The sequence below is a fragment of the Polypterus senegalus genome, chromosome 6, assembly GCF_016835505.1.
Source record: "Polypterus senegalus isolate Bchr_013 chromosome 6, ASM1683550v1, whole genome shotgun sequence".
Lineage (NCBI taxonomy): Eukaryota > Metazoa > Chordata > Cladistia > Polypteriformes > Polypteridae > Polypterus > Polypterus senegalus.
Window position 1 is genome coordinate 173,282,334 of NC_053159.1, and position 14,717 is coordinate 173,297,050.

Below are 14,717 nucleotides of genomic sequence, written 5' to 3' on the forward strand. Positions count from 1 at the left end.
TACCTGCAATGGCATGAAACACCTCTTTTATTGTCTGCACATGCTGGTGTCCAGGAAACACTATGAAAACCCGAAGGAAATATTTCAGATATTTTAGATAGATTTTCCGCATTGCCTACAGTATATGAAAAAAGGTGCCGCTTGCAAAAAAACATCAAAGCAATGCATACTGTCTGTGTGGTTTTGAGAGCCTGACTTCACCTAATTTGACTTCGAATATAAGGTGTTAATAAATCTTTGAGGTACAATATTCCCACTTGACTAAAGCGGTGTCTTTCGTAAAAGAATTTCCTCCGGGAGCAATAAAGGATCTTGCTGATCGTGCAAAACCCTCTCTATATGAAATTCTCTTCTTATAATTTGCACACCGATATCAATTGGTCGCTCATTCATGAACAGCGAAGCCATGACTGAATGAATTCCATGCACAGAAACTGATTAAATGTGTGAGCTAATCCTTGTTTACATCGAACAAACCTGCTCCGAGCAGGTTTGAGGATTTGGATGTGCTGCTAGGACAACACATCCAGCAAGAGCTTCGAAAAACCGACAGATCCAGGATCAGGCCAAATCGTCAACAATTACATCGGGCTAAACGAGTAATCCACGTACGAAAAATACCCCCTGATCTAAGCAGTGTCGGTACTAAGTTATTTTGCACCCTAGACCTAGCTTATTAGTATGCCCCTTGTTTTACAAATAAGTAACTTTTTTTTAATTGAAATTATATTTAAGGGAAACAATAATTTAAATTGTCAAAACTTTTCACTAATCATTGGCAGGTCTACAAGTCTGTTTTGCAAAATACTCTGACACGTACAGATGTTTGCATGCCAGAAAACTGCATTCCTCCACAGTGTTTTTAAAGAAGCTGTTTAAATAAATGAACACATAAATAGGTAGATAAGTAAGTAATTAAACAAAAAAATATACACACACACTTTGATCTGAACAAAGAAGAAAATTAAAAAGAAAGAAATCTACTGACTTGGCACTCACAGTCTCAGTGAGGCATAATGCAGGAATATTGCTGCTGTTATAAAGGAAGCCCCCATTGCGTTTCTTGACACACTTCTGTTGAAAAATTTGTTGGTCAAAAGTCCTCAGTGTTGCTGTGTCAGAGGGAGGATGTGCAGCTTTGTTCATAATGGCACTCAGTTTTGTTTTAATTCTCTCCTTCTAAACAACCTCCAGGGGGTCCAGAGTGTCTCTCATAAATGTCCTGCCCTTTTAATTAGCTTGTTGATTTGGTGTGCTTCTCTTAAAGCGATGTTACCAACCCAGTACACCACAGAGTAGAAAATCACACTGACCATCACAGAGATGAGGAAGATGTGAAGGATGTCACTTACCACATTAAAGGAATGCAGTCTCCTAAGGAAAAAGAGCCCGCTCGGCCCTTTCTTCTATTGATCCTCTGTGTTCTGAGACCAATCCAGCTTGTCATTAACGTAGACCTCCAAGTACTTGTAGAAGTAGACCACTTCTACATTCACTCCTTGAATTGTGACCGGCTATAGAGGCTCTTTGGTGAGGTGAAAGCCAGTTCTTTGGTTTTGCAGTTGTTAAGTTGCAGGCAATTCTCTTTGCACCAAGAAACAAAGTTCTCCACCTGACTCCTCTCCTCTGTCTCATCCACCTTATTTATACACCCCTTAAGTGCAGAATCATCACCTGGTGTTCTATTTACTTATTATATATTTAAATACCCTACCCACAAATTTTATATTTGTTATATGTTGTAAAAGAAAGACACACAAATCATCAAGGTTTGGGGTTTCCGGCCCTGTATACTGTAAGAAATATTCGAAACAATATCAAGTTGTCAGTGCAGTATTGCATTTCCCTATACAGCCGACAGTCAAAATGGTGGAGGGGGGAGCATTTATGATGAGGGACCGGAAGTAGAGAGAGGTTTGCTGGGAAGGAGCCGAGATGGATGCTGGGAGTGCTGATGTCATTAGGAGTCGACAGAGGAAGGGTGGAAGTGACGATGCGTGGTTAGCGAGTCGGGGCAGAGTCATGGCGGCGGTGTGTCTTTCTTTCTGCAGGAATAAAAAAGAGAGGTTAGTACCCCACCATTCCCTTCTGGCATGCGACTTCACGATACCGTTTGGGTCCGTACGCAGCCCCCTAATCGCACGTGCGTGACAATGTTTATTACACAACTAGGCTGACCCGCCTTTTAAGGCGACCGACTTTTAAGTTGACCACTTCTTAAGGCAATTCAATATGTAGACCAATTTGATATTTTATACAAACTCATTAATTTGGTTATATTGCATTTGAGCGGTATTACTTTAATACTCATAGGTTCTGTTATTTTTGTGATGAAATTTAAACTTTTTTTCTATATTGAGGTCGCCCTTTTGAACCCCCCTGATATTTACTACGCGGTGAGGCATTTGTACTCCATCAACATTAATTATTTCCAGAGACATAATTTTGTCTATTTTTCCAGCGCATCGCGCAAAAAAGCAAGGGAGCGATGGGAGCACCAGAACTCTGCTCACATCATGTCGCTTCGTACCGCAAGCTGCAAGTAGTAAGTCTGTAATAAGCGGAATACCGCTACGCTTTCCACTCATGGGACGGAGGGACAATCCCGAATGCTTTTATATAGTAAGAAAGAAGAAGAAGATATCGCACAGTCTGGAGTAGAAAATCATCTTTTACCTGGAAAAACGAAACTACAAATCCCATCGTGCATTGCAAAATGGACGGGCGCGGTGTGAAACTCCGCGTCTGCGTAGCACTCAGGGGACGGAAGGACAATCCCGATCGCTTTTATATAGAAGGATGCCATTTTTAGTGAAGGGCAAGAAAAAACATGAATGAAGCGAAAAACGTTAATGATAATAGAATCCAAAACTGACCAGTGCTGTACATTGGCAAGCAATGTGAAATGGAAACATACTTACGTTACTCAGGCCGTAAAATCTGCAAGCATTTTTGCTAGAATAATGTTAAATAGACCCATGCGTAATTATATGTCCATAAACAGGACACCTAAAGCTTTAGGGGAAGAACTTTTTGAAGTGAAGGAAGGACTCTTGGCCAATAAACAAGGGGGAGAAGCGGGTCTATAATTGAAAAGTCATTCCCATGAGGCTTTAGGTTTCCTGTTTATAATGTGCGCTGATGATTACGGAAGTTTCTATCAAACATTATTCTAGTGAAAACCATGTGTTTTTGCACCTTTTGAGCATACAACTGGATGATGAACATGTGAATTATCGTGACATGAGTAACGTGAGCTTTTTTCTTTTTTCACATTGTTTGCCATTGTGCAGCATTGACCGCCATTGGCTTCTATAACGTAGTGAAGTTTTTTCTCTGTATTCTACCTGAAAACATGAGATTAAAAATTTTACTCAGTCATTACTACAAACTACATAATAATAATAATAATAATAATAATAATAATAATAATAATAATAATGCATTTTATTTATAGGGCACTTTACATTAGCAGTAAATCTCAAATTGCTACATAAAAAAGTTTAAACAAAGGCAAGGCAAGATAAAAACAGACATAATTATAGCATTCTTGTTAATATGCTTTCCCAAATAGAAAAGTCCTTAGCTGTTTTCAAAACAGCCCACAATCTGCTGTGTTCTTAGGCTCTCTGGTAGGGAATTCCAGAGCCGTGGAGCAGCGGATGCAAAGGCTCGGTCACCCATTGTATGAAGTTTGGTCGCAGGGAGGTGAAAGCGGTAGGTATTTGCAAAATGGAGGTTTCTTGCAGTGGATTGTAGTATAAGGACTTCCATCAGAGATTGTGGAGCAGATCCATGGATACACTGGTGAGTAAACAAACAGAGTTTGTATTCGATACGGAGGTGAATAGGGAGCCAATGAAGTGACTGAAGGATTGGTGAAATGTGTTCATATTTCCGCACCCTCTTCAGGATTCTTGCAGCACTATTCTAAATTTGTTGGAGCTTTTGAAGGCTCTTGTTGGGTATCCTGATGAGGTGTGCATTACAATAGTCCAGCTTGGAGAAGACAAAGGCATGAACCAGCTTTTCATCATCACAGAGGGGGAGGCAGGGACGGAATTTGGCTATATTGCCGAGCTGAAGGAATGCAGTTTTACAAAGGTGATGGACATGTGTATCAAATGATAGATGGGAGTCTAACTTGACACCCAAATTTGTAACAGAAAGGGAGAGGGTAATGGTACAGTCAGAAAAGGAAATACAATTTACAGAGGAACAAAGTTGATGGGGGGTGCCAATTAAAAGAGCTTCAGTTTTAAGTCTGTTCAGTTTGAGGAAGTTCTTGGACATCCACTCCTCAATCTCATCCAAGCAAGAGGAAAGAGTTGATGGAGGTGTAAGAGAAGTCGAATCCAGTCTCACATAGAGCTGCGTATCATCAGCATAGCAATGGAATGAAACTCCATGCTTGCGGATGATGTGGCCCAGGGGTGGCATATAGATATCAAAAAGGGTCGGCCCAAGGACTGATCATTGTGGGACCCCACAGGTGACAGTGTGGGTATGAGGTTTAGTATCCCCCAAGGCCACATTCTCAGCCCTATCTGTAAGATAGGACTCAAACCACTCCAAAGCAATGCTGGAAAGTCCAATTTTATAGTTGGACAATGAAGGAGAATATTATGATCTACCATATCAAGGTCTGAGGTCCAGGAGGATAAGGAGTGATGGAGAGCCCTGGTCAGCAGCCATCAGGAGGTCATTGGTGACTCTGACCAGGGCTGTCTCTGTACTTTTAGAAGATCGGAAACCAGATTGACATTTTTCAAACAGGTTGAATTTTTTGAGGTGATTCTGAAGCTGGACCAAAATAAACTTCTCCAAAACCTTAGACAAAAATGGAAGGTTGGAGATCGGACGGTAGTTTGCTAACACTTCAGGATCCAAAGAGGATTTTTTTAAATGAGGTCTAATTTTTGCGGTTTTCAAGGCCAGTGGGACAAAGCCGCTCTGGAGAGAGTGATTAATAATATCAGCAATAAGAGGGCTTATATCTGATACATTAGCTTTTACCAGAGGAGAAGGAAAAGATTTCCAATGAACACGTTGAAGGCCTCATCCTCTGTATGATGCCCTCAACTTCTTTAACTGTGGTACAGAGGAACTGGGAAAAGCAGTCCATTGGCTTTGATGTAGAAACATCCAGCGATGGAGGGCTGGAGACAGACAATGAGGAGTAGATGATGTCTACCTTAGAGGTGAAATATTCAGTACAATTATTGCACTGCTCCTCTGTGAAATTATTACAGGTATGAGGATTGAGGAAATGATTTATCACGGGAAAAAAGTTGTTTGGAATTTCCAAGACTGTTGTTGATTAAATTTGAATATTATTGAGATCTGGCAGTGGTCAGTGCTTTGGAGTAGTTTTTTTGGTTTTCCCGATAAGCTGATTTGTGGACCGTTAAACTGGTTGCAACAAAACGCCGCTCGAGGGCTCGCCCAGCTGCTTTCTTCTGTCGAAGCTCACTTGTAAACCACGGGGCAGATTTTACAAAAGAGACCACTCGTGATTTAACTGGGGTATGGGTCTCAAGGATGTTCTGGAGCCCATTGTTGTAATAATCGACTAATTCATTGATAGAAGAAAGGTCTGGAAGAATAGAAAAGTTCTTAATGTCAGCATTTAAATTAGTCAAATTAATTTTTTTCAAGTTCCTGTAGCGGATACAGCACTGTGGTTTAGACAATAGTGAATATGTGGGTAAATCCATTGAGACAAGTTTGTGATCGGAAACACCCAGATCAAGTACTTGGGGGTCAGAGATGAGGACTGAGTCAGTGACGACTAAATCGAGAGTATGGCCCTTGTTGTGAGTGGGGACCTCGACAAGCTGCCTTAGATTTAGGCAGTCCAGGAGCTCTAAGAGCTGGGCAGCAGAGTAATTAGAGGGTGAGTCCACATGAATGTTCAGATCTCCAAGAATCAGTATATTTGATGATGTTGTACAGAAAGATGAGAGCAGCTCATTCATTTCCGTAATGAAATCAGGGTGTTGTTTTGGTGGTCGGTATTGTTATAAAAAGCCGATGCTTGCAATTAATTGCCAGGCATACAAAAGTTGAGAATTTAGGAAGGGGAAGAAGTGATAATTACAAACCTATCCGAAGGATTACAGCCAGACCACCGCCACGTCCAGAGCTGCGGGCCTTTTTGAGGTAGGTGTACCCAGGAGGGCAGGACTCGTTGAAAACTGAGTATACCTCAGATTTATGTCAGGTCTCAGTCAAACAAATAATATCAATCCCCCTGACTACAATGTGATTATAAATTAGACAGGCTTCATTTGTCAGGGACTGAACATTAAAATATTTAGCGAGGTGTTGCTTTTAACTTACATGGGGTAAGTAACATACAAAAAATATAAATATATCATTTTTGGATGAAGTGTCCCTTTAAACAGTTTTCTTTTAATTTGATCAGCGTCAAAACAACATTATATTCACTGTGAATCAATGTTGTGTAAAAATAAAATGTGAAAACGTCAAAGGAGTGAATACTTCTGAAATCAATTATTTTGTGTTTTATATTTGTAATTATTCTGTACAGATCTTTATTCATTTTGATATTAAAGTCTTTTTTTGTTGATCATTGTCAAAAAAGCCAAATGATATCCCATGAAATTCGGAGTTCAAGGTATCAAGGTGGTGAATACTTTTTATAGGCACTGTATATGTTAATAAATAAAGTAAAAAGATGCAGTGACACAAAGCTATGATAAAATAACATTTATTAGATTGTTTTTTTTTCAGCAGCATAATTTCATTCCAGTTTTCGTTTTATACTTAAAAGACACCTTAGGCACATTCAAAGAAAGTTATTATTCTCACCTGCCACCTCGACATTTTGGTAGAATTTACATAATTATTTAATCTCAGTTGAAACAAAACATAATCTGTGCAAAAAAAAAGAAAAATTGCTAAGCTAAGGATGTTGCAAATAAGAATGCTAAAGGATGCACTCTGATGCTTTTGGCCATTTATAACAGACAGGAAATTGAAGAAAAAAAAAGCAAAACTGTGTGGCCACCCTGACAAGTAATAAGGGAAAAGTTCTAAAAATATTTAATTCGTATGAATGAGTGCCACCAAGTCCAGCTTTCCAGGAGAAGTTCCTCGCAAGCGTTATTCTGATTTACTGATCAATTTCACGTATTTAATTCACTTCTTCATTTTTGGGTGTGGCACACATCAGAAGACATATTTAAACACGGACAGGTCAGCTGAGACTAAATGCTGCCCCCCGTGTCGTCCAGTTTTACACACCAACAGACACGTGAGCCACTCGATATATCGGTGTGCAGCGTCCAGTCAGTTTCCTCCAACAAAGAAGAAGAAGTGAAATTTGCAAGGCCACCAGTGAAGCACAAGAATATCAAGGGAACAAACTGAAATGAATAAATGTGGTGGACAACTTAAAAGCGATAAAAATATGAAGGAGTGCTCGATTTATTTTTGGAAAGCACTCCAAGGTCTTCTGAGACGAGCGCCATAAAAGAATTAAAAGGAACTGAAATACTTTGCATGTCTGGAAGTCTGAAACCAGAAAATGTGGAACCTCAGCTTTTATATTCAACTATTTGTTAGCTGATTTCATTCAGTGTGTTCTGTTCTTCTATTTTCATTATTATTATTTTTTTGAAATTTTATTACCTTTGTATATCACATCATTCCCAGACTGGGTCCTGGGGTTATGCTCTCATTGAATCTCTTTTCTAATTAGAGGTGAGTTAGCGTATCATTTATTAATGCCCTGTATAATATATTTGTGTTTGTTGCATTGTGGGACTTCCACGTGTCAAATATAAGGGGTGCTTTATAACCAGCGTTACCCTTTGCACTGTCTTCAGCTAGTAAAAGAAACAGAAACCTTGAGGACACTCTACTAAAGCATTAGTTGAAGTGACCAGCTGGATCCTTTGCACCGTCTGTGGCTGAAGTTATTGTTTTACACTTAAAAACAGACGTTCAGCATCATTTAACCCTGAAGTAACCCAATAGGTCAATCCATTTAAAGCGCCATAAACCTTTGTGTTACACACTTTAGTAATCCATTGTGTTATAAATAAAAGGTTCAGCTAATTCATTTGGTCCGGACTTTGTGACCAGCCATCGTTAAAGCAGGGGTTATTATTGACTCCTCCTAATTCATATGTCATACATCTCTAAAATGAATCACAATTAAAAGTAAAAATCCAGTGTTTTTCTGTTTTTAGTTTAAAATGAGGTATATAAAGAAGGCATCGCTAGTATCACATATAGTGTATATTGCCCAGTCTGTTACATCACTAGATTTATAACGAAAATCTTGCCATTCAGAAATCCCTATTGTGAAAATAATCTATTTCCAATGACCCCGTTATTGACAGATAATCTTTAAAAATTTACAAATGTACAACATATTTATAACATTCTGTTAAGCAGTTTCAGTGCAAAGATATTCACATAATACAACACAAATAAAAAAAAAAATTGATAAAAATAAGAGAATAGGAACACGGAACATATCAAGGCATACGGTAGGTCAGGCTGATTTCAGACTCGCTGGAGTTTCAGCTAAATATTCCTGAACATATTTGCTTGGGTTGAATTGTATATAAAAATATATTATTGTGCAAAGGAAAGTCTTTGTCTCTTCTGGCCCGGTTATACGTCACTGTCCTCTTTGACCAGGTTTGCTGTGTCTATGAAGGTGTCCTCTGTTGGTGTAAATTCAGCCAGACGTTCTTTCTTTTGAGATTTTGCTGGCGGTGCAAAGGGCGATGGCTCATCTTCATCCTGATTCTTTTTAGCCTGCTCTTTTTCCATCTAAAGAAAAAGAAAAAAACTCTTGTTTAGAAACGTTATTGCTGCTGGTTCAGTTCCATTCATTTGAATAAGATCAAGCTTTTGTGCTTTGGAATTGAGATGTGGAAACTCGCTGGTTAAAGCATGGAGTTGTAAAGATCGCACTTACTGAAAGATCCGAGGTTGGATGAATACATGCAGAAAGCCTTGGCACAAATTTTCTTGAAAATCCCCGTTGGGCCCTTCAGCAAGGCCCTTAACTTGAAAACTGCCCCCTGGTGTATGCCATACAATAGCTGACCCTCCATTTTGACTCCCAAAAGGTCATGCGAGAAGACAATTTCTCCTCAGAAATTAACAAAGTATATCAAATCAAAATCAAACCAAAAATACTAAGGAAATACTTAAAAAATGGAAGCAAACAAACATAATCTTGTTATTTTAAAATGGTAGTGTGTGGCAAGGCTACATAAATTGTCAGTCGGGTTGGCCTTCTGGACAGTCCGTCTCTTTATAATGTGACTGGGAGGGTGACTATAAATAGCCCTTCAGGCACTTTTGAGGACGACCCAGTGCTGGGAGGATCCCGGCCGGTAAATATTCCAGCGTCATGTTTCCATTCTTTTTAAGGAGAATGGCGGATCAAGGAAGGTGGAGATAAAAAGGAAGGAAAAGACCGAAGACAAGGAGGCGACTACATACGCTTTAAGAAAAATCAGGATCTGACTTCACCCAGGGACGTCTGTTATTTGTGGGTGGCCACCCTGAAGAAATAATCAGTGTGACGAATCCCAGAGAAGAGGCCAGGGTCTGGTGTTCTCCCGTTTAGTGAGTTGAACTCGTGAGTGCGTTTCTTCGTGATAGCCAGCGGAGAAGCCATTTTCGCCAGAGGACTGTTGTGTTCTTACGGTAGGAACTGAACTGCAGGTTTCTTCTCTGAATATATGGACTACATTAAAACTTTCTTTCTGCTTTCTCTGAGAACAGTTTTATATTTTTCTTTATTGTCTGTGCCAAACCAGGGCATAGGATTTGGCCGCAGGGGAGGGCGTCTGGGGAAGTGGGATCACAAATGAGCACACAGGCACCGGGCAAGGAAATGTAATCAGCAGTTTTCCAATATATTTATCAGTCACACTTTTTTTCTGATTTTGATTTTTTTGCCAGTTATTTAAGGGCATGTATAAGGGACAAGAAGGGCTGAGGACCGAATATGGTAATGCTATTTTATCCTTCAAATATCGTCCACTTCCCTCTCGGGTGGTGAAGTGTAGGAATCGCGTTCCCGTATTGGGCAATTGCTACAATGGGGCTGATCCAAGTATCTATAGATCTGTAAGATTAATGTGCATCACAGGCAAATTAATGAAAGGAATTATTAGAGAAAAGATCGAGCAGCGCATATCTAGAAGTTATGGGATCAGATGAGGAAGCAACTAAGGGATATGATCAGAGAGGTGTATATGATATTACTCATCTTGATCTTCACAAGGCCTTTGATAAGGTTTAACATAAACTTAGTGATCAAACTAAAATAAGTTGGAATTCAGGACAAGGTCTGCAGCTGGGTACAAAACTGGCACAAACACAGAAACCATATGTTGAGGTTAACTTTTTTAGATTGAGGTGATGTTAAAAGTAGTGCCCAGCAGGGGTCAGTGCTGGGGCTGCTGCTCTTTTTAATAAAAGTGAATGATGTTGATAAGAATATAATCAATAAGCTGGTTAAGTTTGCAGATGATACCAAACTAGGTGGAAGGGCAGATAACATGGAATCCATTCAATTATTACAGAGGGACTTGGACAGCATACAAGCTTGGGAAGATTTATAGCAAATGAAATTTAATGCAAGTAAATGTAGAGTAACGGGACATCAGAAACTTAAAGGTTTTTCATGAGGATGACCCAGGAGTCATCATTATCTACATCCAGACAGTGGCCAGAAGCGATCAAGAAGGCTGATAGGATGTTATGCTGATAGTGCCTGATTTGTGGAGTACAAGTCAAGGGAGGTTATACTTAAGTCATGTAACGCATTAGTGAGGCCTCTTCTGGAGTGTCCAAATATCAAAAAAAGACATAGCAGCACTAGAGAAAGACCAGAGCGGAGTAACTAGGCTGAATTCGGTACTAAGAGGTATGAGATATGAGGAGACTGGAGGAGTTGAGCCTTTTCAGTTTAAGCAAACGGAGACTAAGAGGAGACATGATTGAAGTGTATAAATTAGTCCAGTATATCCCAGTATATTATAGATTAAGTTGTAAGTATTATATATACTGTATATCCTCGCGTATAAGTCGTCTCATGAAACCCGAAAAATCAATCATAAAATCAGACCCCAACTTATAAACCCATTAAAAAATAATTTTTTTTTTGCTTCCTTCAATCTCGCACCAGTTTTTCAGGTGCATCGAATTTTGTTGCAGCAGCACAGTTACCAATTTCTTTCGCCACTTCAACAACTTTTAACTTAAAACCAGCTTCATATTTTCTTCTGATCCAATGCTCCATAGTAGATAAGGGATACTCTTACGATAAAGGTGTTTCAGAGTGTGAGATGCAAAAAACACAAAACAGTGCAAACGTCGCTTCGGAACAGTTCGGGTATTACCATGTGGTCACATAGACACAATACGTAGAAAAGAAGGCAGTGTGCTCCGTGGTTACTCTCACAACCGTTAGCATATCGTAGCATATCGTAATCACTTGGACCAATAGCGTGAGTTTTCCACATTCGACTTATACGACCGACATTACAAAATACCGGAAATTAAATGGTAAAATTGAGCCCTGACTTATCCGCAGGAGAACTTAAACGTGAGTATATACGTTAAGTTGTTACTTTAAAACTAATTCTGCAACAAGAACAAAGGGGTCATGGTTGAAAATTTCTTTGGGGCCGATTTTGCATGAATGTTAGAAACTTTTACTTCTCAAAAAGAACTAAAGAAACATGGAATAAATATAGTGTGGAGAAGAGTAAGACTTCAGAGACCTTCAAATTTTGACTTAATTTTATTTTGGACAATCTAGTTCAGTAGCATGGACACACTTGTTGGGCTGAATGGCCTGCTCTTGTTACAATTGTTCTAATGTTCTAATGAAGCTGAACATCCTGAGAAATATCAACCCATCAGTTTCACAAATCAGGACCTAAACTGATTCTTGGGAATTGTTTATGTCTATACATTTATGTGGCAAAAGATAGAATACAACCGGTTTAAGCACCAGAAATTTCATAACAGCCACATTTTAAAATGACTCCAATGAGCTGGGTGAACCAATTATAAGACACTTGTATGATAAACACAAAGGCCTCTGACTGTCAGGTATGCATTGGGCCGGCATGCTTACAGAAGATGGAGTGAGAGCGGCCCACAAGTTCCACAGGCTGTAGTGAATATTTAGATAAGTGGGCAGCCGAAACAGACTTGAATATTATTTTATGACAGAGAAATGATCAATACAGTAGTCAGAAGACATATTCAAAAAAGTAGTCAGAGAACAGGCCAAGGTTGTGTCACCATTTTCAAATGAACTGATCATCAAAATCAAATACTGTAGCTAATCAAAAAATTTAAAGTTTTATCTAGAAATCAAAACCAACACTAAACTAAACAATTAATTGCATTTAACAAGTGCTTTTCTTTGTATACTACAGTGGTGTGAAAAACTATTTTCCCCCCTCCTGATTTCTTATTCTTTTGCATGTTTGTCACACAAAATGTTTCTGATCATCAAACACATTTAACCATTAGTCAAATATAACACAAGTAAACACAAAATGCAGTTTTTAAATGATGGTTTTTATTATTTAGGGAGAAAAAATAAAACTTACATGGCCCTGTGTGAAAAGTAATTGCCCCTTGTTAAAAAATGACCTAACTGTGGTGTATCACACCTGAGTTCAATTTCCGTAGCCCCCAGGCCTGATTACTGCCACACCTGTTTCAATCAAGAAATCACTTAAATAGGAGCTGCCTGACACAGAGAAGTAGACCAAAAGCACCTCAAAAGCTAGACATCATGCCAAGATCCAAAGAAATTCAGGAACAAATGAGAACAGAAGTAATTGAGATCTATCAGTCTGGTAAAGGTTATAAAGCCATTTCTAAAGCTTTGGGACTCCAGCGAACCACAGTGAGAGCCATTATCCACAAATGGCAAAAACATGGAACAGTGGTGAACCTTCCCAGGAGTGGCCGGCCGACCAAAATTACCCCAAGAGCACAGAGACGACTCATCCGAGAGGTCACAAAAGACCCCAGGACAACGTCTAAAGAACTGCAGGCCTCACTTGCCTCAATTAAGGTCAGTGTTCACGACTCCACCATAAGAAAGAGACTGGGCAAAAATGGCCTGCATGGCAGATTTCCAAGACGCAAACCACTGATAAGCAAAAAGAACATTAGGGCTCGTCTCAATTTTGCTAAGAAACATCTCAATGATTGCCAAGACTTTTGGGAAAATGCCTTGTGGACTGATGAGACAAAAGTTGAACTTTTTGGAAGGCAAATGTCCCGTTACATCTAGCGTAAAAGGAACACAGCATTTCAGAAAAGAACATCATACCAACAGTAAAATATGGTGGTGGTAGTGTGATGGTCTGGGGTGGTTTTGCTGCTTCAGGACCTGGAAGGCTTGCTGTGATAGATGGAACCATGAATTCTACTGTCTACCAAAAAATCCTGAAGGAGAATGTCCGGCCATCTGTTCGTCAACTCAAGCTGAAGCGATCTTGGATGCTGCAACAGGACAATGACCCAAAACACACCAGCAAATCCACCTCTGAACGGCTGAAGAAAAACAAACTTTATTTGAAGACTTTGGAGTGGCCTAGTCAAAGTCCTTACCTGAATCCAATTGAGATGCTATGGCATGACCTTAAACAGGCGGTTCATGCTAGAAAACCCTCAAATAAAGCTGAATTACAACAATTCTGCAAAGATGAGTGGGTCAAAATTCCTCCAGAGCGCTGTAAAAGACTCATTGCAAGTTATCGCAAACGCTTGATTGGAGTTATTGCTGCTAAGGGTGGCCCAACCAGTTATTAGGTTCAGGGGGCAATTACTTTTTCACACAGGGCCATGTAGGTTTGGATTTTTTTTTTCTCCCTAAATAATAAAAACCATCATTTAAAAACTGCATTTTGTGTTTACTTGTGTTATATTTGACTAATGGTTAAATGTGTTTGATGATCAGAAACATTTTGTGTGACAAACATGCAAAAGAATAAGAAATCAGGAAGGGGGCAAATAGTTTTTCACACCACTGTATATATTAATAGGTCCTTCTATATATTAATAAGTCCTTCCACTCCAGGTTGTGTGCGCTGCCATTTTTTATACTGACAGCCTGATAACATCACGTGCCTTGCTGCTGCCTGCTCAGTTGGCAGCCATGAATTGTGTTGCTATTAACAATATGGTACAGCATTCAAAAGTAATGTGTAACATTCTAGTGGACATTAAGAAATCTTGCACTAAAATGACAGTGTGATGATCTATTACCTGCCAAAAAATGTAGCCTGTAGAATTTTTTTAAGAACGTCTAAACCTTAAATGTACAGTATTCATTCTAACTCCATATACAATACAATACAATGCCATACAATACAATTTATTTTTGTATAGTACTTTAACAGACCTTGCCTTTTGATAGCCCCCCAGCCTTGACTCTCTAAGAAGACAAGAAAAAACTCCCAAAAAACCCTTGTAGGGTAAAAATGGAAGAAACCTTGGGAAAGGCAGTTCAAAGAGAGACCCCTTTCCGTGTAGTTTGGGCATGCAGTGGCTGTCAAAAAGAAGGGGGTTAATACAACACAATACACAGAACAGAACACAAGTAATCCTCAATACAATGTAATAGTGTAATAGAAATATTACAAGTACAGAGCAAAGCATACAATTATTCAACTTTTATCGAG

The 14,717-nt window shown here is 39.3% G+C and overlaps 1 protein-coding gene across 1 annotated transcript in view; it reads right to left on the minus strand.

Moving 5' to 3' along the window:
• Nucleotides 1–6,747: 6,747 nt before the first annotated feature.
• Nucleotides 6,748–14,717, minus strand: part of lrp2a (low density lipoprotein receptor-related protein 2a) — a 248,832-nt gene continuing 240,862 nt past the window's right edge. The window contains 1 exon segment of the mRNA XM_039757567.1: nt 6,748–8,811. Coding sequence (XP_039613501.1) covers nt 8,650–8,811 — 162 coding nt within the window. The 3' untranslated portion in view covers nt 6,748–8,649.